Genomic DNA, 27,820 nt, shown 5'->3' with positions numbered 1-27,820 from the left:
AAGGCTAAGAACACTTAGCTATGTGATTTGAACAAACATATGTTAAAATAAATATAGAGTATGCCAGTATGCCACTGGGAAAAAAAGTCACAGCGGCAGCCAGGTACACACATCTATGCCCAGATTACCTAAATACTGTGTGTGTTGTATTCACTACAAATTATCCCTAAGTTGTAGAGTAATTATAACCCACTCTTTGGTTGCTAAGGCTATATTGTGTTTTCTACCTTTAAGCATGAAATAGATATTGTAAATATTCATGAAGTATTGCTCTAAGGGAAACAATGTGAATTTTTAAATTAGGATATCATAAAAGTAAGCGTCGCTTTCCTTCAAAAAAAAAACACAAGAAATTGTAGGCCCCAAATTTTTTCTTCACATGTAGCTGAGCTAATAATTCTGCTTTAAAACAAATAAAAATGTATTTCAATTGTTATTATCCTAGCATAGTTCTTAGTGGAAAAGATTACTGATGCTAGAATATTCATATGTAAAGCTAAGTTTCTCTTTTAAAGAGGGGTTTACCTCCAAGGCATATTTAGTCACCAGCCTTTGGCTGAAGAAGCTCCTTGCCTCCTCCAGCTGAAGTCTTTTTAACTCAATGAGAAAAGCAAGGACGCCATTTCGACATTTAAAGTACTTTGCACAGATAGAGGAAGACCTACAGACTGGGGAAAATTGAAAAACGCCCTTGGTGTTACAAGTGAATACACAGGCAAAGTGATTTAAAATCACAGAGGGGACACTGACAGGATGGGACCTGTAAATGAAATCCAGTAAGAGGTGAGAAATGAGTTTTCCAATGGTGCAGAATTTCACCTGGTGGGAGATCCGGAGTACTTTGTGAGAAATCTCCTCAGATAACTAGACTCTTTGGCCTTCTTAAAACATTTGAATAATTTTAAGACATGTTCCAATTTTAGGAAGTGCAGCATTATCTCAAATAGCAAAACTTCCTACAAGTAAGTGACCCTGATAAGACCGCAACCGAGGGCAGAATGGCCGGGCCCCTTGGACTCCACATGGGCCAGTGGGAGTGGGAGGGAGGGCTCTGACAGGGCCTGGGCCCTCAGAGTTGAAGGCAAAGGGTAGAGAACACCCCAGCACTTGTGTGGGTCCTGACCATTTGTCTTGGGAGAGGTAGAAGTGGCTCCAATGTGACACAAAGTTCAGAGACACAGGAGGCAGGGTGGGCCCAAAGTGGTAGCCATCCTCGCTGGGCTCATCAGGAATGCTGTGTCTGCAGATGAGGGGACGTTGGGTGCTCCTACACATTCATGGGGGCCCTCTTCTTTTTGACTATACTGTCCACTAGAGGGTCTTGACATCAGATTGGTGACTAAGGAAGGCCTCCTGCCACCCAGAGGTAACCTGGACCTCACTCCTCAGACTCTCGTGGCAGTTGGGCAAGAGAGAGCAGCATGGGCAGTGATGATGGGAAGTGAGGGGGGCCTGATCAGAAGGGCCGTGGGCACTGCGCTGAGGAGCCCCCTCCGCCTTCACTTTGACACAATGGGGACCAACAGGGGCAGGGCGCCAATGGAGGCGACGTCCCACCGGATGTAAAATCTGTCTGTGAGAGGGACTTATTATTCCTATCTGCAAAATGGCTTAACTGCTAAAATAGCCCAAAAGAAAACTGAAAGGACGTCTACTTCCTATGTCCCTGAATAAAGTAAAAGGGGTTCCTTTCCTTCTCCTGCAAGAAGGGATGTGTACTCAGGCAGGCAAAGACCGAGATCCAGGGCTGAGGGGACCTGTGCTGTTCAGAAAGGATGGAGGGCCATCCCATGGGTGGAGAGATAGGACACGGCCAAATGCTGTCACAAAGGCTTAATCCGGCTGGACCACCTCAAAGGCAGCTGAAAAAGTCCCCACATGTGCATTCTTGATGCCGGCCCTGCTTTCCCTCTGCTCTGGGGATTCCAGGGGCTCAGCACCAGCTTGGGACTGACTGAGCAGAGGACGGCCTCGAGGAGAAAAGACCAGGGCAAGACAGCAATGTCTTGCAGAGACCAGCGATGTTAAGAGCCTGGACCTGGAGGGTGGCTGAGGGGATGGACAGGGGCTACTCTGACCAGACTTGGGACACTGATGGCCTGTGGAGAACTGAGGAGAGAAATAGGCTAAGAACGCCTCTGTGGCTTCCAACCCAGGCAACTGGGCTTTCAGCAGAAGAGCAAGCCTTTGAGAGAGGATAATGAACTTGGCTTAGACCACGTGAAGCTCTTTATTAATCAGAGAGGAGCTTTAACTCCAGAATAACCAAGATTATCCATACATAGGACAAAAGTAAATATATCAAAGAACGCCTTGAATGCAATCAAACGTGTTTATTGAAATAAACTGTGAGTTATACAGATTGTTTTCCACACGATATAGATGTCATACATTTCTCCTAGTAACAGATGACAGCCAGATGAAACACAACAGTAGGAGAATCTAGAATAATACATTTTATTACTAAGAGTCTCCCTAGAGACCAGCAAACCCAACCCTTGGATAGATGAGGCAACTAACGACCGGAGAGACTGGCATTCTCACTCTACAAACAGTTAGGGCACTGAGCGTGTGCCAGGCACTTCCTTGGCGCTGGACATATACAAGTAAACAGAACGTGGTACCCGTACTCAGGTTGCTCATGGCCAGGCTCGGGGCGACAGCGTCCAGTAAGCAGGGAATTAGCACACAGTCTAATACATATGATGAGAACAGCATGCTCAAGCTACAGAGTGCACCCAACCCGGGCCTGGGAGCAGCTCTCTGAAGGTCAAGTGTGACCTGACCTGGGAAGGATGAGTAGAACTCACATAGACAGCTTGCCAGACTGCCCCAGAAGGCTTGGGTGAGGGAAAGCAATAGTGCAGTTAGTGCATCGAAGGCGATCAAGTAAAGAGAAATTCCAGTCCTGGATTCTGAAGACAATAGTCTCCCGACTCCTAGTGCAGTGCTATTTTTAGAATACTGTCTTTCCAGGTTCCCCGACAAATACGTGATGATTCCGCACGTACAGCAATAGTCTTGCATAGAGAAAAGGACCCATACACGGCTCATGCTCACCTGGGTAGAGACATTAAGATTTCCAAACCCTCCTATTTAAAATGTCTCTTTGAGGAATAATTACTTTGTATTGGAGCCTTTCATTTCCTCCCAAAATTTACATCAATCGGGTCATATCATAAAGCTCTTAAGTCTGGAAGGGATTTCAAGGAACTACTTTGCAGTGGCGAAGGGGGCAGGAGGCTGGGCAGGGGGAGCCGTTGCCAGCCCGTGCCGGCAATATTGGGGCCACTATCGATAGAGAATGGAAAACTTTGTCATGAAATGGACCAAACTGGTTCTGCACTTTATTATCACATGGCATGTGGGAGCAATCCAGTAATTCTCGGTCACGCCAGTAATGAAACCCTCTTCTCTACCAAGGCAGGTGTCTTTTCCGTTCTCTACCACCCCTCGCCCACGTCTGCCCCCCGTGCCCAGATCCACCTGCAAGCGTGGAAAACACAGCTCCCCCACAGGCTGCACCAGCGCTCTGTAAACATAGCTTGAGGAGTCAAAATCATATGTACAGAGAACCCCAGACCGATGTTTCTCTTCCTACAATTACGGCATTTCTCTCCAGTGAAGGTTCTCACTTCTCAAAAGCCTCCAATCCCTCTGGAGCTCTTGGGCGCTCACAGGCTTACCAGGAGCAGTCCTCGCTCATCCTCTCAGCCCGGGCCATCTGGCAGGTGCTCGGTGGGATGAACACTGAGGGGTCTTTAATGCCCAGTTGTATGTCGAAAAACCGCGTGGACAATATCACGCTGTAATTTTTGGTAAAGGTTTCCTGGACAGGATAACAATCCTTGGCGGTATAAATGCCGATCCAGGTTTCATCTGTCAGAGGAAGGGAAGTGGACTTTTTTTAACATAGAAGATAGGCAAAATGCCTGTATTTTTTCTCTTGTAGTAAAACACACATACAATTCACCCTTTTAACTATTTTTAAGGACAGTTCAGTCGCATTAAATATGTTCACGCAAAACCATCGCCACCATCCATCTCTGGAACTTTGTCATCTTCTCCAGTGGAAACTCGGTGCCCTCTAACACTCACTCCCTCTCCCCCCAGCCTCTGGCAACCCCCATCACTTTTTGTCTCTACAAACGGGACCGCTCTAGGGACCTCAGAGAAGTGCAATTACATAGTAGTTGTCCTTTAGTGGCTGGCTTATTTCACTTGGCTGATATCATGTCCTAAAGGTTCGGCCAATATTACCTATGGCTGAATAATATTTCATTGTTTGTGTACACCACATTTGGGGCATTCATTTATCTCCTGATGGACACTTGGGTTGTTTCTACCAGCTGGCTATAAAGACTGATGCTGCTAGAAACAAGGGTGTTTTGAGTCATCCTTTTGAGTCCTTGCTTTCAACTCATCCTTTTGAGTCCTTGCTTTCAACTCTTCTGGGCATACACCCAGAAGTAGAATCACCAGGTCATGTAATAACTCTATGCTAGGGAACACCTGGGTGGCTCAGTCATTAAGCATCTGCTTTTGGCTCAGGTCATGATCCTGGGATCCTGGGATCAGGTCATGATCCTGGGATCGAGCCCCGAATCGGGCTTTCTGCTTGGTGGGAAGCATGCTTCTCTCTCTCTCTCTGCTTGTGTTCCCTCTCTCACTGTGTCTCTCTCTGTCAAATAAATAAATAAAATCTTTAAAAAAAAATAACTCTACGCTAAACTCGGGGAGGGGGAGACTCTTTGCACACTGTTTTGTACTATTTCCCACATACACCATAAAGCCTGTGTTCTTGCAACCGTTTTGGGGTAGGCGTACGAAAGCACTGCGGAGAAGAGCTTCACGGTTATAAACAAAAGCAGACACTCAGAATAATGGGAGGAGATCTGGTCTCTGTGACTCTAGAAGTGACATGAGGATTCTAAAGTAGAACTCAGACGGATGTCTTCCGTGTCACAGATCTCAGGACCACTCAGTGCCAGGGCCGAGGATAAGCCCGTAACAGCCCAGGAGGCAGAAAGGTACAGGCGGTGCTAGAAGGCTGAGGTGTTTCAAATATGATGCTTAGAATCTGGAGCTAAACAAGCAGCAGAGTACACAGATGGGGGGGTGGGGGGTGGGGAATGACTTCAAAGCAGGTGCGGGGAACATTAAACAATTTACTTAAGCTTGTGAATTGCCCTAACTACCCTTCCTTAATGGACTTAAACTTCTGCCCATCATGCTTCCTGAGATGCAGCACTTGGCTATTTCATGAAGGCTTACATGATCTAGCGGACTTTCTGTCGGACCACTCCTGGACAGTGATCTGCTCCTGGGGCCCCCCTATGGAGTACTGGTCCTCAAACGTGGCATTCTGAGGAATGTCTAGAGGGTCCCAGGGCTCCGTCAGGCTGATCTTGGAGCACTGCTTGGTGGCTTGTTCAATCTGAAACATCACTCCATCCTTATAGAGCAAAATATATTCAAATAATCTGAAAGACAGATACAGAGAGAATGGATCAGGACCCTGTGTTACAGTCATCATGCCTCTTATCAGCATTCGGTCCAGAGGCCTTCAATACAAATTATTCTTAGAACAAGTAGAAAAAAACAGTTCTGCTTGCAAGGTAATCACTTACTTATTTATGAGCACTTGACACACTGACAACCTAAATATGAAATCATTAAAATTCAGAGCTCGAAATTGAATACTGAATCATGGAGTACCTATTACCTACCAGATCCTATGCTTGGGCTCACAAACACGGGGAGGATGGGGAAGCCCTGGGTTAATGGCTGAACTGTGACCTTTGAGCCACAGGGACCCAGGAGGATTTGATCCTTGGCTAGGCCGAGTTCTCCTTGGAGCACTAAGTCTGGGGTCCTTGGGGTGCACTGAAGGTAGCACACCCGGAAGCCGCTAAGGTCAGCCCACACCTGTGCCCCATTGTCTCGAGTCATGGGTTCCGGTAAAGCATTGCTGTGGGAAAATGAGGGCCCCTCCCATGCCTGGAGGAGACTGGACGCGGACAGAAGTTGAGGGGACCCCAGCGTAACTGGTTTCCCACACAGTTTGCTCCAGGCCCCGCCTCTCCTGCCCACGTGTACATGGGCATGTGTGCGGCAAGTCAGACGACTCCCAGGCTGGGCGGGGAGTCTGCAGATGCCCCCCCATCTCCCTGCACATGAAGCTGTCCCCAGTCCTGTATGGATCTTAAAGCTAAGCCATCTTGGTGTCGGGGGAAGCCAACAAGTTGGGCTTCCCTGTGTTTGTCAATCCAAAACTCAGGCCACAGCTGCTGGTCCAGCAGAGTGAGGTTGTGGCTCTGACCTCACCCAGTGAAATTCACAAGCCTCGAGGGCGGAAGAGCTGAGGGTGGGGGAGGGCTTCCCCGGAAAAAACGATGTGAGACGGTCTCCACCCCACAGCCTCCATCTGCTTCCAGGGCATACGTTTGCCATCCCAAGTCCGAGCTTAGAAAGTGTTTTCTTCGGAAAAACTATTAAAAACTATCATTGTCCACAAGGTCAAAATAGTACCACTCTCAGGGTTACGCTTCCGCTTTCTACGATCCAGTATGGAAATGTGAACATGACCTCATTTTATGTATTTAGATACATTATCCATCCTGTTTCATCCCAGCAAACGCTTGAAATGGCTTACGAGGGTCAAACCCACGCCTTCCAGAAGTGGGAGTGATCGCAGACAGAAGAGGAAGTGTTCCCTTGCTGCGACGCTCTCCCAGGAAAGTGGAGCCAACCCCCAGCCTCTTATAAAAACACGAACACAGGGTTCCCACCGAACTGCGGCCCTTTGCAGGAGCTGGCTTGGACTGTCATTGTTGCCTGGTACCTGGTGAAGTCCCTCGCAGAACAGTCTAACATTCATGTATGGAGTACAAACATATTACTCTCAATGTTAGAGGGCTGTCCATTCATAAATATGGGACGCTGTACACAAATCCATTTCCATGAGCCATTCAGGGACAGCGGCCCCCCAAAACACCTGCACCGTGTGTCCTCGGTGGGGTGGGGGGCTCTCTTTTTTTATTCTCACTACTATCAGCACCGTCCTCTCATGCCTTCCCAAGCCCCAGGGGTCTGCGAGGCAGTCTCTTTATGCAGCTGGACATGTCCCCGGTAAACTCAGAGGCTGTGGGAGGCTGTTTCCGACATGTGAACGAAGCAAGAGTCAAGAAGGAAGGCGGGAGAAGCACCGGCAAGCTGGGACTCCAACAGCGGAGCATTTGCTGGATGCACTTCTTCTCCCGAGGCCCAGTGTCTGGAGATCCCCCTGCAGAGTTATGATGTTTCTTTTGTTGTAATAAACTCTCCTTTTTTCCGCCTGGAACTTTTTGTGTGACTCAGAAGCAGGGCTCATCTCTAATTGGAGGACTCCGCTGTTCCACCTACAGCCCCAGAGGACAGCCACTGGCACAGCTGTCAAGGAGAGACAGCGCGTGGCCCTGCACGGATCCCAGGGCCACTGTCGCCCCGTCAGACCCCAGCCGGGGAAGGGATGGGGCGACAGGAGGGGAAAGCTGCCAGCTTCACTGCTGTCCCGGGGCCAGCCCTGCCCATCCACAGAGGGAAAGTTTAATTTTAAAGTGAGAATGCTAGACTTGAAAGAATCATCACAAACTGTTACCATTTATCCATTCTGGGTGGTCTGAACACAGGTGTTTGTTCCAGTGTACTCAGTACTTGGCTGTTTTCAAAATATTTAATTTTTTCGCAAGAGGCCATCATCTGATATTGAGGTTATGTTGACAGTGCCTTAAGTAAAACAGAAAATATTCATTTAATGGGAAACCAAAGACAACCATTTTACTGTTTGGTTATTTTTCAAAATCCCATATGGGGGATTTCAATGCTCGTGCCGCTCTGGGACACAGAAACTTTTGATGATGCTGTTGTGACTTGGGTATTGATGTGAGCCTAATTCCTAGTTAAGAGGTAAATTTCTCCATTGCCAAGAGGATACAGGCTGTGGAGACTGATAGAGTCATTAGGTCAAAACGCAGAGATCAGCCAGGGTTGAAATGAATCATCTGCCTGGGATGCTGTGTGGGTAATAACCTGTAGACCCGAAGGACTGGACTGACCGTCTTCAACCGAAACTTGATCCCGGGAAGCGAGATCAAAGCCTGGCTCCGAAGTGGAGGAAGCTGGGAGGACAGGAGTCACAAATCACAGCCCCGGGGTGCAGGCAAGGTGAGGTGCTGGAAAGGGCCTGGAAGACGAGGCGGGCAGGTCAGGCCCGGGTCAACAACAGCTGGCAAACTCCTCCTCACTGGCCAGACCCCAAGCAAAGCACAGCTCCCGGGAGGGCCCTGCTAGGCCTCAGCTGTGAGCAAGGTCAGGCTGGCCAGGCCCAGCCAAAGGGTCAGCAGGCTGAGCTCTCCACACCAGCCTCAGTGCAGATGTGCCCAGTGCCCCCATTTTGCTTCGCTCCTCACGGGACCAAGGATTCCAGTTGCTTTGGACAAAATGTTCAGGCTGCACTGATCATCTCTGTTGTTCCTGAAAATCCACTGTCCTGAAAATTAGGCTCCACCATCCTCATGTTTTCTCAAACACTGAAAACCTGTAGAAGTTTTGTATCTTCTGGGCTTTGTAGAGCTGATTTATGTTCAACGGAAAAAAAAAATTCCAACAGTACAGAAATGGAAAATGAGTGAAAAATTGCCCAGAAACTCATACTTACAGAAGTAACAACTCTGTGCATCTGTGTCTAAACATATATGGGTATTTTTATTTAAAATTTCTTTAAATTGTGACAAAACACACATAACATAAAATTTGTCGTCTTAACCATGTTCAAGCGTGTAGTTCAATAGCACTAAATATATTTGTATTGTTGTACAATCTCCAGAATTCTTTTCATTTTGCAAAACTGAAACTCTGCCCATTAAGCAACTCCCCATTTCTCCCTGCACCAGCTCCTGGTAACCACCATTCTACTTTCTCTCCCTGTGAACTTGACTCTCTAGGTGCCTCTATACATAAGGGGAATCATACAATAGTTGTCCTACTGCCTTATTTACTCAGCATCATGTCCTCAATGCTCATCCACGCTGGAGTGTATGTCAGAATTTCCTTCCTTTGAAAGGCTAATATTCCACTGAATGTATAGGCCACATTTTGCTTACCTGTTCATCTGTGTATAGACCTGGGGTTGTTGCCACCTTTTGACTATTTTGAGTAACGCTGCTATGAACATGCTGTGCAAATATCGCTTTTTCATTATGTGTACTAGACACGCTTTACAAAAATGACTGAATTGTGTTTTATAACCTATTGTTTTAAATTCAACAATTTGTCCTTGGTATCCTTCTAGGTCAAAAAATACAGATTTATGGAATCAGTTTTTCTTAATTTACTATGAAATATTTTTAAAATGCAGAAATTAAAGGACTAGTCCAAAAATCACCTTTGTACCTACCACTTAAATTTCATAATGTTGACATTTTGCTATATTTGCTTTATCTAGTTTCTAAATATTTGGAAAAAAAAATACTTTCTGCCTCCCCACCACACTACCATTATCATACTTAAGAAATGAAAATTCATTCCCAGGGTGTCTGGGTGGCTCAGTGGGTTAAGCCTCTGCGTTCGACTCAGGTCATGATCTCAGGGTCCTGGGATTGAGCACTGCATAGGGGTCTCTGCTCAGCGGGGAGCCTGTTTCCCCCCTCCTCTCTGCCTACTTATGATCTCTGTCAAATAAGTAAATGAAAATCTTTATTTAAAAAAAAAAAAAAAGGGCACCTGGGTGGCACAGTGGGTTAAACTGATGTTTTCGGCTCAGGTCATGATCTCAGGGTCCTGGGATCAAGCCCCCAATAGAGCTCTCTGCTCAGCAGGGAGCCTGCTTCCCTCTCTCTCTCTCTCTCTGCCTGCCTCTGTGCCTACTTGTGATCTCTGTCAAATAAATAAATAAAATATTTTTTAAAAAGAAAATTCATTCCCTAATGCTGCTACCTAATATCTGGTCCATATTCAACTATCCCCCAAATATGAATTTTAAAGGAGGGAGACAAACCATAAAGTTTCTTTTTTTTTTAATCAGAATCCAGGGTGCCTGGATGGTTCAGCCAGTTAAGCATCTCCCTATTTCTCATATGTAAAGAGAGATCAGAATTTTGAAGCTCCAAGCATTATTATGAAGATGATTTGAAACAGAAGATATAAAATTGTTATACAAATGTAAGGGATTGTAGCTTTGTAGGCAAGCCTGCCAGTGGTTACGTTTATGGTCACCAGTTAATGTCTGATAGAGGAAACTACGCATTTCACCTGCGCACAGAAGACACGATCAGTGTAACAAAGAAGGGCTGGTTCATCCAGCAGGATGGAAGGATGGAGGAGAGAATGGTCCTGGATCCTACAGTGGACCCCTCTGGAGCAGACCCACAGGCATCTCTCCCTTTCCCTCTTGCCTGCTTCTCAGTACACAGGCTGAGGAAGTATTCTCATGGACTCACTTCCTTTGTTTCCCTTGGTGGTGGGGGTATGGCTGGTTCTGGCCTTGGAGATCTAAAAGGAAGCCTGTTGGAAGAGGAGATCTACTAGAGATTTCTCCTCTTTCCAAAAAACAGACTCCCTATCCTGCTCTCAGTCCTTCATTTCCTGTCTTTGAACACAAGGAAATAATGCTTGGAGTGGGGACAGCCACTTGGAGGCCATGAGGCAACAAGTCAGCCTGCAGTCTTGCAATTGTAAGCCAACTTTCGCTGAGAATGGCAGAGGAGATGATGGCAGGGGCCTTGATGATACTGTTGAGTCCGACCTAGGAACATGCATCACCAGCATTCTGAGGCAAACTACAAACATCCTTATAGTTTTGGCCTCTGTTAGTCAGATTTTCTGACATACACAGCTGAAAGCACCCTAAATAAGAAAATCCACTGCTTTATAGTTCTGATCTAGTGGATGCTTTTTAACAACTCTCTGAGAGCCTTTCGTTCCAGAATGAGCAGGGCCCAAGGACTTGGCTAAGCCCAGAACCCACAATATCTGACCTGGGCGTAGATAAACCTGAACAGCTACTGCCTGTGTAGTCAGGAGGCAACTGTTTTTCTGTCTTGAACCAAAGCAGTCAAGGGGGAAAAAAAAAAAGAAACAGTCTGAGGCAGGGGCTACAGACTGGCAAATTCCGCTGCCTGATGCATTATTAGCTTTCTTTTTTTTCTTTTTCTTTTTCTTTTTTTTTTTTTTATTTGACAGACAGAGATCACAAGTAGGCAGAGGCAGGCAGAGAGAGGAGGAAGCAGGCTCCCAGCTGTGCAGAGAGCCTGATGCGGGGCTCGATCCTAGGACCCTGAGACCATGACCCGAGCCAAAGGCAGACGCTTTAACCCACTGAGCCACCCAGGCGCCCCCCGCCTTCCTTCCTTTTTTAAACAGAGGAGAAACTATGAGGCTGAGAGCATAACTACGTTGTACATAATGTGCCAGGACTGGACTCCAGGTCGGATCTCCTCCCAGACTCGCTCTAATTCACCAACGCCATACTCCTTCCCCTCCTTCGACAGGGGGAAGGAGTGATTCTTCCCATCCACCTATAACTGCTTGGCCATCCAGGACATCTTAAATTGCAGAAAAGGGAGTGGACAAATATAATATTGTGATCACTAAAAGGACTCTGGCTTTTAGGGAAGAAATTGGACAAACTTTGGATTTGTTTCCGATGCGATATAACAGATCAGCAATGCAAGCCAACAATCTTACTCTTAGCAGGAAGAATCAAGTGGTAGCCACTTGCCATTCGAGCCCACACCGAGATTGAGTTACACCCGACGGTAATTATGAGACTTAAAAGCAAAACACTATTTCAAAACTGTTGTGTCAGACAGAAACTCACTGTGCAGACTGACACAACCACATATAACAAAAGGAAAATTAAGTTACTTGAGAACGCAGCCCTAGGAAAAGTAAAATCAAAGAATAATTACGTGTGCAATTTAAGGAGCTATAAGGTGATGGGCTCCCACCACTTGGATTCTAGTTCAAAAAAGGAAAAGGCTGCTCAAGAAACTGAAGAGATTTCTTTTTTCCAAGATTGTTTCAGGATGAAAACTGGCAACGTGCAGACAGATACTCTTTCATCTGATGGAAGATAATAAAAAACATCTAATAAGACAACAGTTCAAGCTGTCTCCTCACCATCGAAAGGAAGAGCCTTGTTAGTACCAGGATACCCATGTTGCCCTGGTATGCAGTGGTTTCTAGAACTACATATCACGGGGTGGTAAGGAGTCTGGGAGGGTACGAGGTTAGTCAGGTCCGTCCAGCCAGTACCCCGCTTCTCAGGAGAAACGTATCAGTTGCCACTGTGTGTAAATATAAACACAGACACCCTTGCAGCTAACAGTTAATGAGTCTAAAATAGAAAACTTATTTTTTACTTTCACTGGGATTTGAGAACATACTGAATTTAGGAAACAAAGAATAACACATGACCACAAAGATAGCTCTCTAATGAAAAACATGATTATCAAAGTAGAAAACGCAGCAGACGTAGCACAGAATGCTCCTGACACGGAAAACAAACAAAAAACAAATAAGAAACAGAAGCAGCATATTAAAAGTTACAATTCCAGAACTCTTGGTAACTTTAGGGGCACCTGGGTGGCTCAGTCGATTAAGCATCTGCCTTCAGCCCACGTCATGATCCCAGCGTCCTGGGATTGAGCCCCGCATCAGGCTCCCTGCTCAGCCAGGAGTCTGCTGGTCTCCCTCTGGCTCTGCACCACACACCCCCACCCTGCTTGTGCTCATTCTCTCTCTAATAAGTAAGTGAATAAAATCTTTATCAAAATCTCTGGAATTGTACCACCACAGCCATACCCTCTCTGAAGAAAATTAACTGAATACATTTTCTAGCTGACTGAGACATGAATCAAAACAGAGGTTTCAGATAGATAAGCCTATCAGCATGAAAGATGTTGCAGCGAACAGTAGAAGGAGTAAAACCATTTATGTTTCTTTTGTGGCAATGCTACTTAGAAGTTTGTGCAAAGTTTGTGCAAACACACACAATAGAACTTCCTCTGTGTTTAACACGTGAAGCAGATGACCTTATTTTTGACTTGACTCAGTATCGTGAAAGAAGGAACAGAAGAAATCACCCAAGCACTTTAAATTCTTTTCAACGTACTGAGTGGGACCTAAATAAATACTTGTCATTTTCTAGAAGAAACTGTGTTCTGGTGACAGAAAAATGGATTCCCAAGCTTCATCCCCTCACTCCTTAGGAGAACTAAGACATCACGAGGGAAACTCTCCGGGGGTCCCAGGGGCAAGGGAAGCAACAGTTCATTGCTCACAGTTCTGAAAGTTGGAAATCTGAGAGCAGGGTGCCTGCATGGTTGGGAAGGGCTCTCTTCTGGTGGGACTTCTCATTGTATCTTCACATGATGGAAGACGCCAGCTAGCTCTCCAGGGCCTCTTGTATAAGGGCACTAATCCCGTTCACAAAGGCTCCATCCTCATGACCTAATCACCTCCCAGAGACCCCACTCATAATGCCTTCACCTTGGGCATTAGTTTTTCAACACATGAATATGGTAGGCTGGAGCCCGAATGGGGGAGGGGGATCGCCATCCAAAATACAGTGTGTGACAAAGGGGACAGGGAGAGGGCTCGATTCAGAGCAAGGAGGAAACACGTAAATCACATCAGAACACAGCACGTGACGTGACATTTCGGTGGAAATGTCTTAAATTTAATTTTAAATTAAATCTGGGGTCCATTCTCTCCCCAGCACCTCTGCTCCCCAGAGGGTGAGCTGGTAAAACTGCCCACTGCCCTGTTCCTTCTGGAATGAGAGCTCCATCATCTTGTGCTTTCTCCACATTTGCTGCCACTGCCTCCCCACGTCTCCCAGGGCCCCTCTGCCAAGACTTGTCCCTGGAATTCCTGAGGAGACACTGTTTCCTCTTGATATCAGCCAACTCTGTAACCCCATGGTGGCCCGGGCATCTTCCTCAGAGGAATGATCTGCCTTTCTCAACTTGACATCCTGGATCATCAGCTTCTTGATGACATGGTCTGGGAAGGAGGACTTACAATCCAGAGAATGTAAGCTGTACCTCAGTAAGGTGGGGGGGGGGGGGGGGTGCGTGTGTTATAGAAGCTTCGGAAATCAGTGCAGATGATCCAGCTTACCACAGTCCTCCCTCCAAGTATTTTCAAGCAAATTCGGAAGGCCTTGCATTCATCATGGCTGAACCTGGATCCCACACCAACTAGTCTGGTGGTTCATGGTGCCTCATCCATTCCTCCTAAGTTATAGCTCGCCTGCAGCTGATAATGCTGTGTCAGACCAAGGAACTAATGTGCCCCCCGGCCGTGTGCCACCATTTTCCCTTCTGACAACACCTTCCTTGGCCATTTCTCAGATGCTCCACAACACCAGGGTCTTCGGGAGCTATGATCCGAGAGATTGTGTCCCTCCCCCAACCCTACCATATTCGTGTGTTTAAAAACTAATGCCCAAGGTGAAGGCATTACGAGTGGGGTCTCTGGGGTGATTAGGTCATGAGGATGGAGCCTTTGTGAACGGGATTAGTGCCCTTATACAAGAGGCCCTGGAGAGCTAGCTGGCCTCTTCTACCATGTGAAGATACAATGAGAAGTCTATGACCAGAAGAGAGCCCTTCCCAACCATGTGGGCACACTGCTCTCAGACTTCCAGCATCCAGAACTGTGAGCAATGAACTGTTGCTTACCAGCTACCTAGTCTCTGGTATTTGTTCCAACAGACTCAACAGACTCGGAGGAGTTTGGAGGGGTTACTTGGTGCCTCTTCTAGGGCAGACTGATGGCTCTCAGTCATTGGCACAACTCACACTCCGGAACTTTCCCAGTCTGTCTAACTTTAGCCACAACTAAAGGCTCTTTCTGTGAAGGAGCGTCGCAGCCTTTTTGTCCAAGGGCAGCTGCCTTCTATTTGGGGGCCATCTGTCCAAGAGCTTCTCCATTCTTTGGAGGGTCTGAGGGCCACCGAGGCACCCTGCTGGGGGTCCGATTCTTCACACAGCCTCTCTGTTCAAAGGGGCACTGCTTCTGAAGGAAACATTAGTGGTCAGGAAACTTCCAGTGCCAAATTGGGGGAAACTTTCTAAAACTGGGACTGAGGAGCAAGAGAAACACTGAAGATAGTGTTTGATGAGGGAAGAGCAGGGGAGTAGCCTGTGGATGAAAGGAATCTGGGGGATCCAATTCTGGAGCTCATGGTATGCCTTCTTAGGGGGTCGCCACTATAAGCCTGCCTAAAAGCTTTTCAAAATATGGGTAGGCAGAGCCATATCATATCAGAAACCATTCTTGGCAAAGAAGATACATGATGTAGAATATAAATACTTAATAAACACTAAAACCTTCCATAAATTCACAGATTGATGGTTAAAAATGTAATCATGAGGGAAAAGAAAACTGGGAAGAAATAAAGGGTATGAGTAGATAAGGTCTGAAGTTGTTTCAGAGTTCAGAGAATATCATGTACAAACTTATTATGATGATAAATATAATCCTGATGAAATGGAAGATCTTCTAGGAAAATACAAATAACCCAACGAATGCAGAATGAAGCAGAAAGTTAAGTGGATCAATAGCCAGAGGAAAATATCCTTACAGTGGCCTAGTGAGATCTTAGATCTTTGATCTTAAAAAGAGATCAAAGAGTTTCTTCTTCAAAAGGAGTTAGGTCCTAATGGTTTCAGGAATTAATTTCTTCCAACCTCAAGGCTGGAGAGGATAGAGACATATTGAAGACTTGCCAATTCTTTTATAATTTTACAAATCTTTTCTACATTAAAATATGGAAAGCAGAAAAATAAAAACTAAAGAACAAGCTAAATTGTGGCTATGGATTAAAAACAAATCTTCAATAAAATGTTATTGAGTCAAATCAAGCAGACTTGTAAAAGACTATTTAATACCCATCCTGATTAGAAGAAATTCTTTACAACATAGGTCAGAAAAACATTTACTGAACTTGATGGAGTATCTTTGTTAAACCAACGGCCCACAGGGCACTTACCAGGGGAGGATTAGAGACAGTCACAACAGAGCGAGAATCACAAGGGGGTGTGACCTCACCGCAGGCACGCCACTTTGCCCTACCATTTCTTCTTTATCGTATTAGAAATGACCAAAAATCATTAGACTCCATGAGGCGTGAGTGTGGGAAACACAAACAATCACATTCTGCCAGCTGAAATGTCTGCCTTTGGAGCAACCCTCCCGAAGGGCAAAGTTGTCACAACCTAAAAACGCGCAAATCCCTCTTCTATCATTTTCTTATATAGCAAGGTACCCAAAATACGTTAAAAAGTGGTAGGCATCTAATTGCACACAAATACAAGGCCATGGGCGTAGTAGTCTATACTAGTGGGCAATAGACGGAAACGAATATGACTATCCCATAATAAGGGACTGCTTAAAGAAGCTGTTCTACCCATTAGCTAGAACACCACACAGTCATGAGAAATGGTTCTGTTAATGGTTACTTGGTGGCATGAGAAATGTGCACAATATTTAGTTAAATTAAAAAAATGCAGAGCATGTTTCCATTTTAATTTTAAAACCACAGGAAATACACAGGAATAGGGAAAGAAATCCATAGGTAAAGAGGTACATACATCAGAGTTCTTAGTCCCATATAGCAGGACAATGAGCCAACTTTACTCTCTTTATGTTGCTCTTCTGTGTTATGTAGATTTTCCACCACGAACATCTACAATGCCAGTAGTCCAAAAGCCATGAAAATGGTATTTATTCACTCAGCACATATTTATTGAGTCTTACGATGTACCAAGCGCTTCTAGGTGCTGGGGTTTTGGTGATAAATCAAACCCGTAATATTCTGCCCCTCATGGAGGCGAGACAGACAATAAACACCAGACACACTCACTGACCAGACGGTATTACCCAGGGATTGTGTCCGGAGGAAAACAGAACAAGACGTGGTGGGGAGTGGCTGGTAAGGGGGGCGGTCACAGACGGTCCCTCTGAGGGGATGGTGAGCTGAGACCTGAATAAGGGGAAGCCGGGAGTTGGGAGATGACAGCAGTGGACTAGTCAGTACGGATAAGCTTGCACGGTATATTGTGAAGTGAACGACAGCCCACTGTGAAACAGTGTGTGCTTCAGGATTCATACTGTGTGTCTCAAAATCACCTAGGACAGGGGCGCCTGCAGTGGAGCAGAGGCTGAGCATCCGACCCTTGGTTTCGGCTCAGGGCATGATCTCCGGGTCGTGGGATCGAGTCCTGTGTCAGGCTCGCTCAGCGGAGAGTCTCCCTGCCCCTCTGCTCCTCCCCACCTCACTGTCTCTCTCTCTCTCAGAGGAATAAATAAATCTTTTTTAAAAATCACCTATGATATTCAGAAGGCATTACGAGTAGCCATATTGGTGGAGGCAGTCACGAATAATTTTTACTTTCCTTCTCTGAGCATACCTGCCGTTGGGTATCCTTCTACAATGAGTAGAGGTCACCATTATTACTCATTTCCTCTTTCAATTATTCAAAAAAAAATCTATTTCTGTGGTGTTGGAGATAACAGTAAAGACCAGATAAAAAATCCTCCTGGTGGAATCCTGCTTCAGGCAAGGGGAGACAGAGGAGATGAGGGGACGGGTTTAAAAAGCACTAAACAGGGACGCCTGGGTGGCTCCATCCATTGGGTGTCTGCCATGACCTCAGGTCATGATCCCAGAGTCCTGGGATTGAGGCCCACATGGGGCTCCTTGCTCAGCAGGGAGCCTGCTTCTCGCTCTGCCTGTTCTGCCTGCAGCTCTCTGTGCTCCTGCTCTCGCTGACAAATAAATAAATAATATTTTTTTAAAAAGAGATATTTAAAAAAAGGCACTAAATAGTATGTCCGATTGTGGTCGGTGTCTTGAACATGTTAAGCGGTGGGGTGGGTGTATGAGAATGTCGGCTGGAGAGACGGTCTAATTTGGGAGGGGGCTGAGCAGCTTTTCAGGGAGAAGGCTTTCTACACACAGGAAACAACAACCCAAATGCCAACGGGGGAGGCTTGCTGATCTGGGGACCGGAGGAGGCTGGTGACGAGGGGCTGTCGCATGCTCAGAGACAAGATACGTGGGCGAGATGGCAGCAGATCCATCAGGACAGCTGGGCCCTGGCAAAGAGAGTCACTCTGACAGACAGAAAGGCACTGTAGGGTTTTGAGCGGATGAGTGACATGATATGGTATTTCTAGTGGAATCCTTCAAGCTGCTATGTTGAGAACAAACCAAAGGGGCAGGGAGGGAAGGAGGAGGACCCGTTAGGAAGTTAGCACAAGAAGCCCAAGCAAGAACGATGAGGGTTTGGGTCTTCATGATGACAGTGAAGATGGGGTCAGATGCTGGGTCTATGTCAGAATAAGAGTCGACAGGATTGGCTTACAGACTACCTGTGGGAAGTGGGGGAAGAACTCAAGGATGCCTCTAAGGGCTGATCCCTGAGCAACTGGAATTGCTATTAGCTGAACCTCAGAAACCTGCAAGAAGAACATTTGTTGGTTGGTTTGTGCGTTTGCAGGGCAGGCATTAGTTCTAGGTAAAGCCAAGACTGAGCTGAGGGCACCAAGAAAGGGGTGCAACAGAACAGTAAAGGCATGGCAAGCCCGAGCCCTGAGACATTCTACCACTGATGGTCACAAGAAGAGCCGGAAGAGCAAAGGGGACTGAGAAGCAAAGGGAGTGGGACGGCGGGAGGGACACCAGAAGAATGTGGTCTGTGAAGATACCAAAATGGAGGAAGTGAGCCCAGGAAAATGAGGAGAGATAAAGGATCGTTTGGTTACAAATGGGAAGCACATCGTTCTTGAGCAGAGCCAGCCCAGTGGAGTTGCGATACTCAAGGATCGACTGGAGAGGGTTCGAGAGCGCACGGGCTTCGGAGACTGGACAGCGCATGAGATTTGCTCTAAGTCGATGGAAAGAATGGGGTTTCAGCTGGTGGAATCAAGAGAGGAATTTTTCCTTTAAAGATGGGTAAAATAAAAGAAATTATGAAGGGGAAAATAGAAGACTTTTACTGGAATCGGGGAAATATAACACTATCACATTTATTCCAGGAAAAACAAACCACTAATTGGTGGAATATTTTCAGATCTTTGGGCACTCTGCCCCTGACCGCCATCTTCGAGGGCAGAATCAGGGAGAAACAGCTCAAGGTTGACAGAGAGAAGTAAAGATGTTTTCAGAGCAGTTTGGCGACCACCTCTGGCTTCTAGTTATAAGTTAGTCTTACATCCCACCAGTCGCATTACTCCGTGGGGCTTGTCTTCCTTGGCACTAAGCCTCCCCACCGCCTGCTTCTCCTCGGCATCCCAGCATCAACCCTGTGAAATCCAGGGTCAACAGACCCACCGAATTAAGACTCAAAGCAAACTTTACGGGCTTCCAAGAAAATCTCTTTCTTGAAGAAAAACTCAATTTTGCAAATCAGCATGATTCACTTTCGGGGATCAAAAGGCCACCAGCAGTCAGAATTCCTGAGCTAATAATAAAAGAAAATGCTGGCTCTAGCCATCAGAGATCAAGGGGAGGGAATAAAGGCAAAAAGGAGACATTCTCCTAAAATTCTGAAAGTTGTGATTTCTTAAAATGTAAGCCCAGTCCACGCAAAACAGGGCTGTGATTAAATAAATTTGGGAGGGGCGCCTGGGTGGCTCAGTGGGTTAAGCGTCTGCTTTTGGCTCAGGTCATGAACTCGGGGTCCTGGGATGAGTCCCACATCGTGCTCCCTGTTCAGCGGGGAGTCTGCTTCTCCCTCCCCTTATGCCCCTTCCCCCTGCCTGTGATCTCTTGCGTGCGCACACGCTCTCAAATAAATAAATAAATAAAATCTTAAAAATAAATAAATAATCGATTTGTTGAGCAGGTCACACTAATTTACCTCTCCCAGCCACATAGATGGATTCCGAGGATTTACAATGATATAAAACCCTGAGAAATCCAAAAGAAGAAAAACATACAAAAAAAACATAACCTGAGCTGCCCTTTCCTCTCACTCAACAGTGTAATCTAAAATCACTAGATAGGGCCACGCAAGGTAGGCGTCTGCATGGTCTATCCCGGGGCACGGAGCCCAAGTGGGGAGAGGGGACCACCCATGTAGAGAGGGGCACATCCCAGCCATGCAGAGCTGGTTATCTACGGCAACCAATAACGGAGCCAGTCTTCTCTGAGAAGAGACCTCCAAAAATGAACCCTGTGCGGGTGGAATGGAATTAGAGTTTCTGGTATAAATATGTATATGGACCAGAATTAGAAGCTTAGCAATGGATGCGCACATAAATTTGTGTGTATGCATATGAGTAAGTGACTGTGTGTGTGTGTTCAAATCTATGTCATACCCTTGTTTGGTCCACTGAGAGGGTCTGGGAGCCACACCACTAGGAGCCATGAGCACAACTAGAGCAGAGATCTTGGCTTCCAAATATTATTCTCCAGTAAAAGTAACCAGAACTCCAGGTTCAGAAATGGTTCATTCTGAGACTCTAGCAGAGAGAGTACAGATGATTTTGGAACATCTTACTGCAGCAAAAAGCAAAGAAGCACTCAGAGAATAAGAGATACGTGTTTAAAGAACATAAGAGCCAACTTTAAGAAGTCCCCACTGGCTAGATCTGGGACAGCGTGAACATCAAAACAAATTGTGAGAACAAATGCAATACAGTGAGAATCCTTGAGTCCTTGCTGATATAAATAAATGAATAAACTCAGTGTCATGAAAACTGGGATGTGTACCTGGTTTTAAAAGATCTCTCTACCAGGGAGCCTGGGTGGCTCAGTCAGTTAAGTGTTTGCCTTCGGCTCAGGTCATGAACTTGGGGGTCCTGGGATCGAGTCCTGTATCAGGCTCCCTGCTCAGTGAGGAGTCTGCTTCTCCCTCTCCCTCTGCTGCTCCCTGTGGCTTGTGATTTCTCTCACTCTCTCTATTGCTGTCCAATAAAAAAATAAATAAAATCTTCCAAAAATAATAAAAAATAAAATATCTCCCTACAGGGGAGCCACCTGGGTAGCTCAGTCGGTTGAGCACCTGACTCTTGATTTCAGCTCAGGTCATGATCTCAGGGTCCTGGGGTTGAGCCCCAGGTCAGGCTACCCACTAGGCATGAAGCCTGCTTAAGATTCTCTCCCTCCCTCTCTAAGGGGAAAAAAATAAATAAAACTCCTCCCTACAAAATACATATTCATTACAGAGTTAAAAAGTGTCGCTTCACACCAAAGAAACCTTGCAGCCGTCAGTTAGTTACCCAGGTAATCCCGGTGGACATCACAATGCAGTAGGAACAGAGTACTACCTCCGTGGTATGCCTACCACAGGTGAATAACCAGAATCTCATCGTAAGGAGACATTAAACCCAGATCAAGGCACATTCTACAATATCACTGGTTTGTAATCATCCAAGGTATCAAAATGCAAGGAAGACAGAGGAACTGTTCCAGCCAGAAAAACACGGAAAAGTCAGGACACCTAAATGCAGTGCTTGAATGTAAACTGGGTCCTTTCACTATAGAGAACATAAATGAACAACTGGCAGAACTTGAAAGAGACCCGAGTTTCAGATGGTAGAAATGAATCCGTGTTGTTAATTTCCGGGTTTCTGTGACCCTGTTGCTCTCGTGCCAGGGAATAGCCGTCTTTGCAAGAAATGCATGCCCACGTCTCTGGGGGCGGTGGGGATATCAAGTTGGCAACTCACCCTCCAATGATTCGGGGGTGGGGGGGGGGCAATGGTTGGGTCCTGACTTTCTGTAAGAGTCCGATAGCTTCACAACAAAATAAAATTCTACATTTGGAGGAGAAAACACCCTTATCCTGCTCTTCAAACACAATGATGGTTGAAGTTGCCTACTGTGATAACAACCGTTGGAATTAATCTTCCACAGCAGATAGGTGGAGATCTCTGTAAGCAATGCTATCCATGCCCTGGAATATTCCCCCGCCACCCCACCGCTGCACAGACCAGAGCCTTCTGAGTCTGTAGTCAGAGAGCTTAAGGGTGGCCCCTCTTTTCTCTGCCCAGGAGCAGAAGTTTAGATGAAAAGGAGAAGGCAGAAAAAGCATTTTGATTTTATCTACACAAAGGGACACGCTGAGAGAAAAAAAATGTAGAATCCATGTTAAGTTCATTACCTCATGGTAGAAACAGGAGAAACAATGAACACGTCTGTGGTATCATTTCGTCTTTAAGGAAGAAGCCTTAAAGGCTATTTAGTATAAATAGGGTAGATCATTAAAATTAAATCCAAAGATAAAAAATGGATAGGCTGAAAAGTTAGGATCTTTCTGTGGTGAAGCCGGGACTAGAAGCCATGTGTGACGTCCGATGAACACTCACTGCATGTCTGTGCTCTTGCCATTGCACTAGGTAGCTTTCTCCAAAAATACAGAAGAGAAATGATATTCTGTTCTCCAAGAAATAGAATGCCCATGGAAAACTGAGACAGACATGATCTGGTCAGAATTTGAACTGAGAAACCACCTGTCATGCCATTTAAAACCTATTTTTTTTTTCTTTTCACCTTTTACCCCCCAAAATCCCCGAACATGTAGGACTGGGAATTGATCAGTCTTCTAAGATATTATCCCTAATGTCCCCATGCACATTCTCTACGTCAACAGCGCCATTAATTCCAACCCCCAAGCCACCATTTTGTAAGTGGGAGCAATAAGTTACTGGTGGCCTCTCAAAGTTCATTCAGTATCGTTTCTCCCACAAAGTTCAACATGTTCGCAGGAGTATGAAAATAATCTTTTTGCTTTTCCTCAGTCTTCCAAATGTAATACTTGTGAGTTTAGTCAAGGAGTCAGGAAAGATAGTTGGAACCAGAAAACAAAATAGTATCAATTACTAATATTCCCCATTCTGTGCTAAGGCTGTCTTATCTGAAGCTTGTAAAGTTGTTTAATCTTTTCCATCATCTCAGGGAAAAGAGAGCCTGGAAAGTCCTAGTCATTCCACAGTAACTATCAGTGGGATTTTCCATAACAATCTGGATGCAAAATAAAAATCTTAAGAAGTTGATCCAATTCTAAAACTTACTTCTCAACTTACTAATAAATATGAAGAGACAACCCATCCATATTTTCTTCAAATAACATCTGGTTTTTTGGCCAGACTGCTAATACCTGAAAAAGTTTCCACGTTAGTTCCAGCAAATCTACATTTAAAGAGCTTAAAAATGCATTTATGCACTAAACATTCTTTTCTACCTCTGAGTGAGGGCCAGAGATGGGACTGTGAGACAGCATCTTGCCAAGAAACTGAGAAGAAGGGGAATAAAACTGCCTTCTAGAATCTGAACTGTGAAATCAACACTTGATAGGTCAGGACAAAGAAATGAGAAATCACCAACCACATGGGGACAAAAAAGTTCTAGGCCAGCAAGACTTGGCTGTGACCCCACCAAAGACATAATGCACACATATAAAGACTATATGAATCGATCGCAGAGTCATAGATGAAGAAGGGTTGCCAAGACAGCTTAAACCGTACTCACCAAGTCTCCATGCAGAGTGGAGGGAGTCTGGACCCACAGGGTTGGGGTAACATAGAACCAGCAACAAGGCCTCTTTCTGGTGAAAAATGAGCACATCACATCACCCCATTCCCCCGGGCTGGCCTGTCTTACTCATGATGGAAAGCTCAACTTTGAGCATACTGCCTGGCCTCGAGCAAGCAATCAGTAGATTCAGTGACTTTGCTCCAACTCTTTGCTCACCACCTCCTGATTATAATTTGGCTGCCCACATAGTTCAGCCGACAGGGAAAGGATGATCTGGTCTTGTGGGTCTGAGAATCCTGGCCACCATGCCAGCCCCAGGACTCGTTGAAATACACACTTTAGCTGTTAAGCCTGCTTCCTCCGAGTCAGCTCGCAAAGGCAGGGCCCCTGAGTTCCCTGCCAGGTCTAGTTTCTGAGCCCACAGGCTGGCTGGCAGCGAGTCTCTGGGGCACAGTAAGTTCACCAGGATGGTGAGGACGGTGGTGGCCATGGGGACAACTGCAGCCATTCGCTGAGCACATTCGAGGCGTCAGACCCTGCACTACGTGCTTTACATACTTGAACTCACTGAATCCCCACCGCCATCCAACCCATCACACACTATTAGCACTCTCTTGTTGTAAATGAGGAAACTGTGGCTCAGAAAGCTTCAGCAATTTACCCCAAGACCCACACTAAGATCCTGCACTCAGAGTCGGATTTGTCCGTCTCTAACACTTCACCTCTTACATTGTGAAAATGGGACCTCTGGGGGATGGACCCTTGCTCTTTTCCTGGCCACACTCCTCCGCTTCAGCAGTAGGCTCAGAGCCATTGCAGTCCATCTGCAACATGACCGGTCATCAATCCACCCCCACTGCACCAGCCTTCACACCAGTGCACAGAAAGATTAGCAGTTTACCCACAATCAGAAGTGTAAAAAACCAACTCTATCTCAGTGAACAGCGTCACTATCCATTCCATGCCACCAGAAGCCAAAAATGGGGGCCTCTCCTTGACCCTTCCCTCCCCTCACCTCCACCATCAATGTCTTCGATTTATGCACTAAACAAGTCCGCTTCTCGCCATGACCATGGTCACTACCCATCCTTTTCCTGGACCGCCACACAAGTCTCCCAGGTCATGTCTCTTGGTCTCGTTTATTCGCAACCGTACCCCAGTGACCACCGTGTAATCCATTCATAACCTTTCACTGTTTGAAAATCCTTCAGTGGAGCCCGACCTCTCCATGTCCTCTATGCTTCAGTCCTAACAGCGACTGGTCGGCAGGTCTTGGAATACACCCAGCCCTGTGTGCTCCAGGATGTCCTGCAATAGATCCGCATGCCCCCAGAGCAGCCTTCCCTCCTCCAGCCACTGGTGCGAGGCTTGGGGACTAGCTCCTGCTTCAGCGCCTCCAGGAAGCCTATGTTAGCTGCCCCTGTGAAGTGTTCTTGTCACACTCAGCATACCCTTCATCTCGCTGGGTGGGAATTTTCCTTCATGTGACTCCACCCTCAGACTGTGACCTCCCTGCGGCCCAAGACCCACTCCGTTTACACAAAGTGCTTGCCATGAAAAAAATGCACGATGAATGCGTGAGAGCATGGTTAACGGCACAGGTGCCAGAAGACACCCAGCTTCAAGTCCCAGCGGTGTGGTCTGGAAAAAAGAATGTTGAATATCCCCAGACTTCAGATCCTCTATGCAACAGAGATCATAAAACTTCCACTGTCATGCTGAAATTTTCATGTAATATGTGGAAATTCCTCAGCACTATGCCCAGTATATAGTAAGTGCTCAAACACTGGTTGCTGTTTACTGTTGTTATTCTGTCCTTTGAGGCGGAACCATAAGGCTCTTTAGAGGCCTCAGAGAGCCTCCCAGGCCGCCATGATGACTTGGCTGCTCCAGCCCTCCTCCGCACTCACATTCTACCCGTGGAAATGCATTAGCTTCCATTCTCAAATACACTGCTTTGAAAGATTCTGTCCCTTCAGTACTTTCTTCAAGATGCCTAACACTCCAACAAACGCTTTTAGGTGAAATGACATCAAAATTTGCCCCTGACCTTACTGCTCACCAGACCCTTAAACCATGGACATCACAGGGCACGTCCCAGTGACACAAATGTCACCCAGAGAGGGAGGCATAACCTCCCAGAGGAGCACACATAGGAATGTCCACAGGAAAGCAGTGGAACGGACAGGTGGTGATCCCAAAATAGAAACCAGGTCTCAGACAGAGGTCATCCTTTCTCGCAGCAGAAGTGGAAAGCTGAATTGCAAGACAAGTGGTTTAAGAAAATGGCATAGTTGCGCAGCTATTAAAAATAGATCGGGGGCCAACCGATAAGATGGCGATTAAGAACGCGTAAGAGACGGGGTATGTAAACAAAGATGATGTTTTTTGATCACAGTATGTCACACTTGCTTTAAAAACTTTAAGGAAGTAGACCAAAATGTCATAGCTGGAGCAACGTGATGAGTTTGTGGGCGATATTTTCCTTGATTCCCCACACCTTTCGCAGTGTTGTCCTATTCCTTTAAAAATGCAACAAGAATTCTTAAAATATATACATTCTGCGTGCTCCCGCGCAGATGGCTCCTGGAAGAGATGAGATGGTGGAGATGAGATGCCCATGGATGAAGGGGGCTCCCAGCGCTGAGGGCCTGACTCAGCAGCGTGCGGCTAACCTGGGCCCCGGGGACCCCGGGATGCAGTCCCGCCCCTGCCGGGTTCCTTCTTCACCCGCCACCGCCCCTCTGAGGATCTCAAAGTGCAGTGGGCCCAGCCCTCCACGCAGCCCCCGACCGGGCTGCCCACTGCCACCCTCCCTGCGACGTTTCTCCTCGGTAACGGGGATGCGCCGTCAGCGGTTGGATTGCGGGTGGCCCCACGCCGCCCCCGCGACCTCGCCCCCGCCAGGCCGGCCCGGCCGCCCACCCCGTGGCCCGCGTACCTCTTGCAGGGGATCAGCGCCTTCCGCTCGTCCAGCACCCGCACGCGCTGGTTGAGCCCGTCGTAGGAGAGCAGGGCGCGGCTGTTGCGCCCGCTGCTCTGCCGGTACAGAACCTGGCGGCCCTCCCACTGCTGCGGCGCCTGGCACGGGCGCGGGGTCCCCGGGGCGCCCCCGGCTCCCGCCCCCGGCGCCGCCGCCCCCAGGCCGCAGAGGCTGCCCAGCGCCCAGAAGCAGAGGCCGCCTAGCAGCCAGGCGCCCAGGGCCTCCCGGGCCACGCCGAGCGGAGCGCGCCCTGACATCGCCGACCGCCGCGCCCGCCGCCCCGCCGAGAGCCCGCGCGGACCGCAGGGGGCGCTGAACGCTGAACCGCGCGGGCGCCGCGCAGCCTTCCGCGGGGTGCGGGAGTGCGGTCTCGGCGAACCGGTTGCCTCCCGCCGCCGCCTCCGCGGCGATCGGGACGAGGGTGCGCGAGGTGCGGGAGTCGGGACCGGGGCCTGGGAAGGCTCGCGTGAATCGCGGGAGCTATTTCTGCCTGGGCCGCTGCCCGCTGCGGCTTCTGTTTTCACTTGCTCTCTGCTGCCAACAGGAAATGCAGTGGCAGCGGTGCCACTAGCATCCTGAAGGGCATCCGCGTTTTAAACGGGGGGAGGGGAGAGCTGGACGGTGAGAAGGAGTATGTTTCTCCACCAAGTGAAGCGTGCAGCAGGTGACCACATGCTAGGAGACCAATTCAAGTTCAAGGTCCGCAAGGCCAGGCTCCTGCACTTGCTGTGCCCCCACAGCTTGCCCGTTTTTCAAAACTGACACCCTCTTCCTCCAAATTAGAAATGGAAAGAAGGGTCCCTCCTGAAGAAATGATATCAGTCATTCATCGTGACCATTTTCAAGCCCCCAGTCTTAGTATAGAGCCAAGGGACTAGAGGACAAGCCCTTGCCCTTGGGCTTAGGACTCAGGGACACACTTGAAGTGACACACTTGAGGCCACACTTGAAGTGACAGTGTTACCCTCAGCCATCACCTGACAACACCGCAACCCTAGAGGTAGGTAAATTAATTGGGTTTATGGTTTATGTTTTGTAATATTAGGATGTACCATGTAGAATCAAGAAAAAAGAAGCTACTTAAAAACAAAAAGGACTCCTGCTTTCCAGATGTATAGCATCTTTTCAGTTGATTTGTGTTTCATGAATGAGGAAGCGGGCCAGGTGAAAGGGGGAGAGAACATGCCTGGATGAAGGACATGGGGACAAGGGAAAGTGGGTGTAGCACTTTTAAGGAGAGTCATCTGGAGCCAGATGACTCAGGGCCTTGAAAGCCAGGGAGGGGCACCATCAGGCTTAAGCTT

The 27,820-nt window shown here is 47.2% G+C and overlaps 1 protein-coding gene across 1 annotated transcript; it reads right to left on the bottom strand.

The window, feature by feature from the left end:
- Window positions 1-2,318: 2,318 nt before the first annotated feature.
- Window positions 2,319-27,034, bottom strand: EPDR1 (ependymin related 1). The gene is made up of 3 exons (XM_046020058.1): window positions 26,475-27,034; window positions 5,275-5,483; window positions 2,319-3,879 (listed from the first exon to the last, which is right to left on the bottom strand). Exons 1-3 carry the CDS (start codon window positions 26,771-26,773, stop codon window positions 3,683-3,685), a joined length of 705 nt encoding a protein of 234 aa, XP_045876014.1. The 5' UTR covers window positions 26,774-27,034; the 3' UTR covers window positions 2,319-3,682.
- Between the last annotated feature and the right edge of the window lie 786 nt (window positions 27,035-27,820).

This window comes from Meles meles, chromosome 10 (assembly GCF_922984935.1).
Source record: "Meles meles chromosome 10, mMelMel3.1 paternal haplotype, whole genome shotgun sequence".
Taxonomy (NCBI): Eukaryota; Metazoa; Chordata; class Mammalia; order Carnivora; family Mustelidae; genus Meles; species Meles meles.
The sequence above is the reverse complement of the archived record's forward strand: the minus strand, read 5'-3'. Positions and strand labels throughout refer to the sequence as shown.

Excerpts from the sequence above, each read along its gene's own strand:
- EPDR1 (XM_046020058.1), bottom strand. The coding sequence starts at position 26,773 with ATGTCAGGGCGCGCTCCGCTCGGCGTGGCCCGGGAGGCCCTGGGCGCC. Across the intron at positions 5,484-26,474 it reads GCGCTGATCCCCTGCAAGAG|ATTATTTGAATATATTTTGC; the intron begins GTACGCGGGCCA and ends TCTGTCTTTCAG. Across the intron at positions 3,880-5,274 it reads CAGAAAGTCCGCTAGATCAT|ATGAAACCTGGATCGGCATT; the intron begins GTAAGCCTTCAT and ends TTCCTCTGACAG.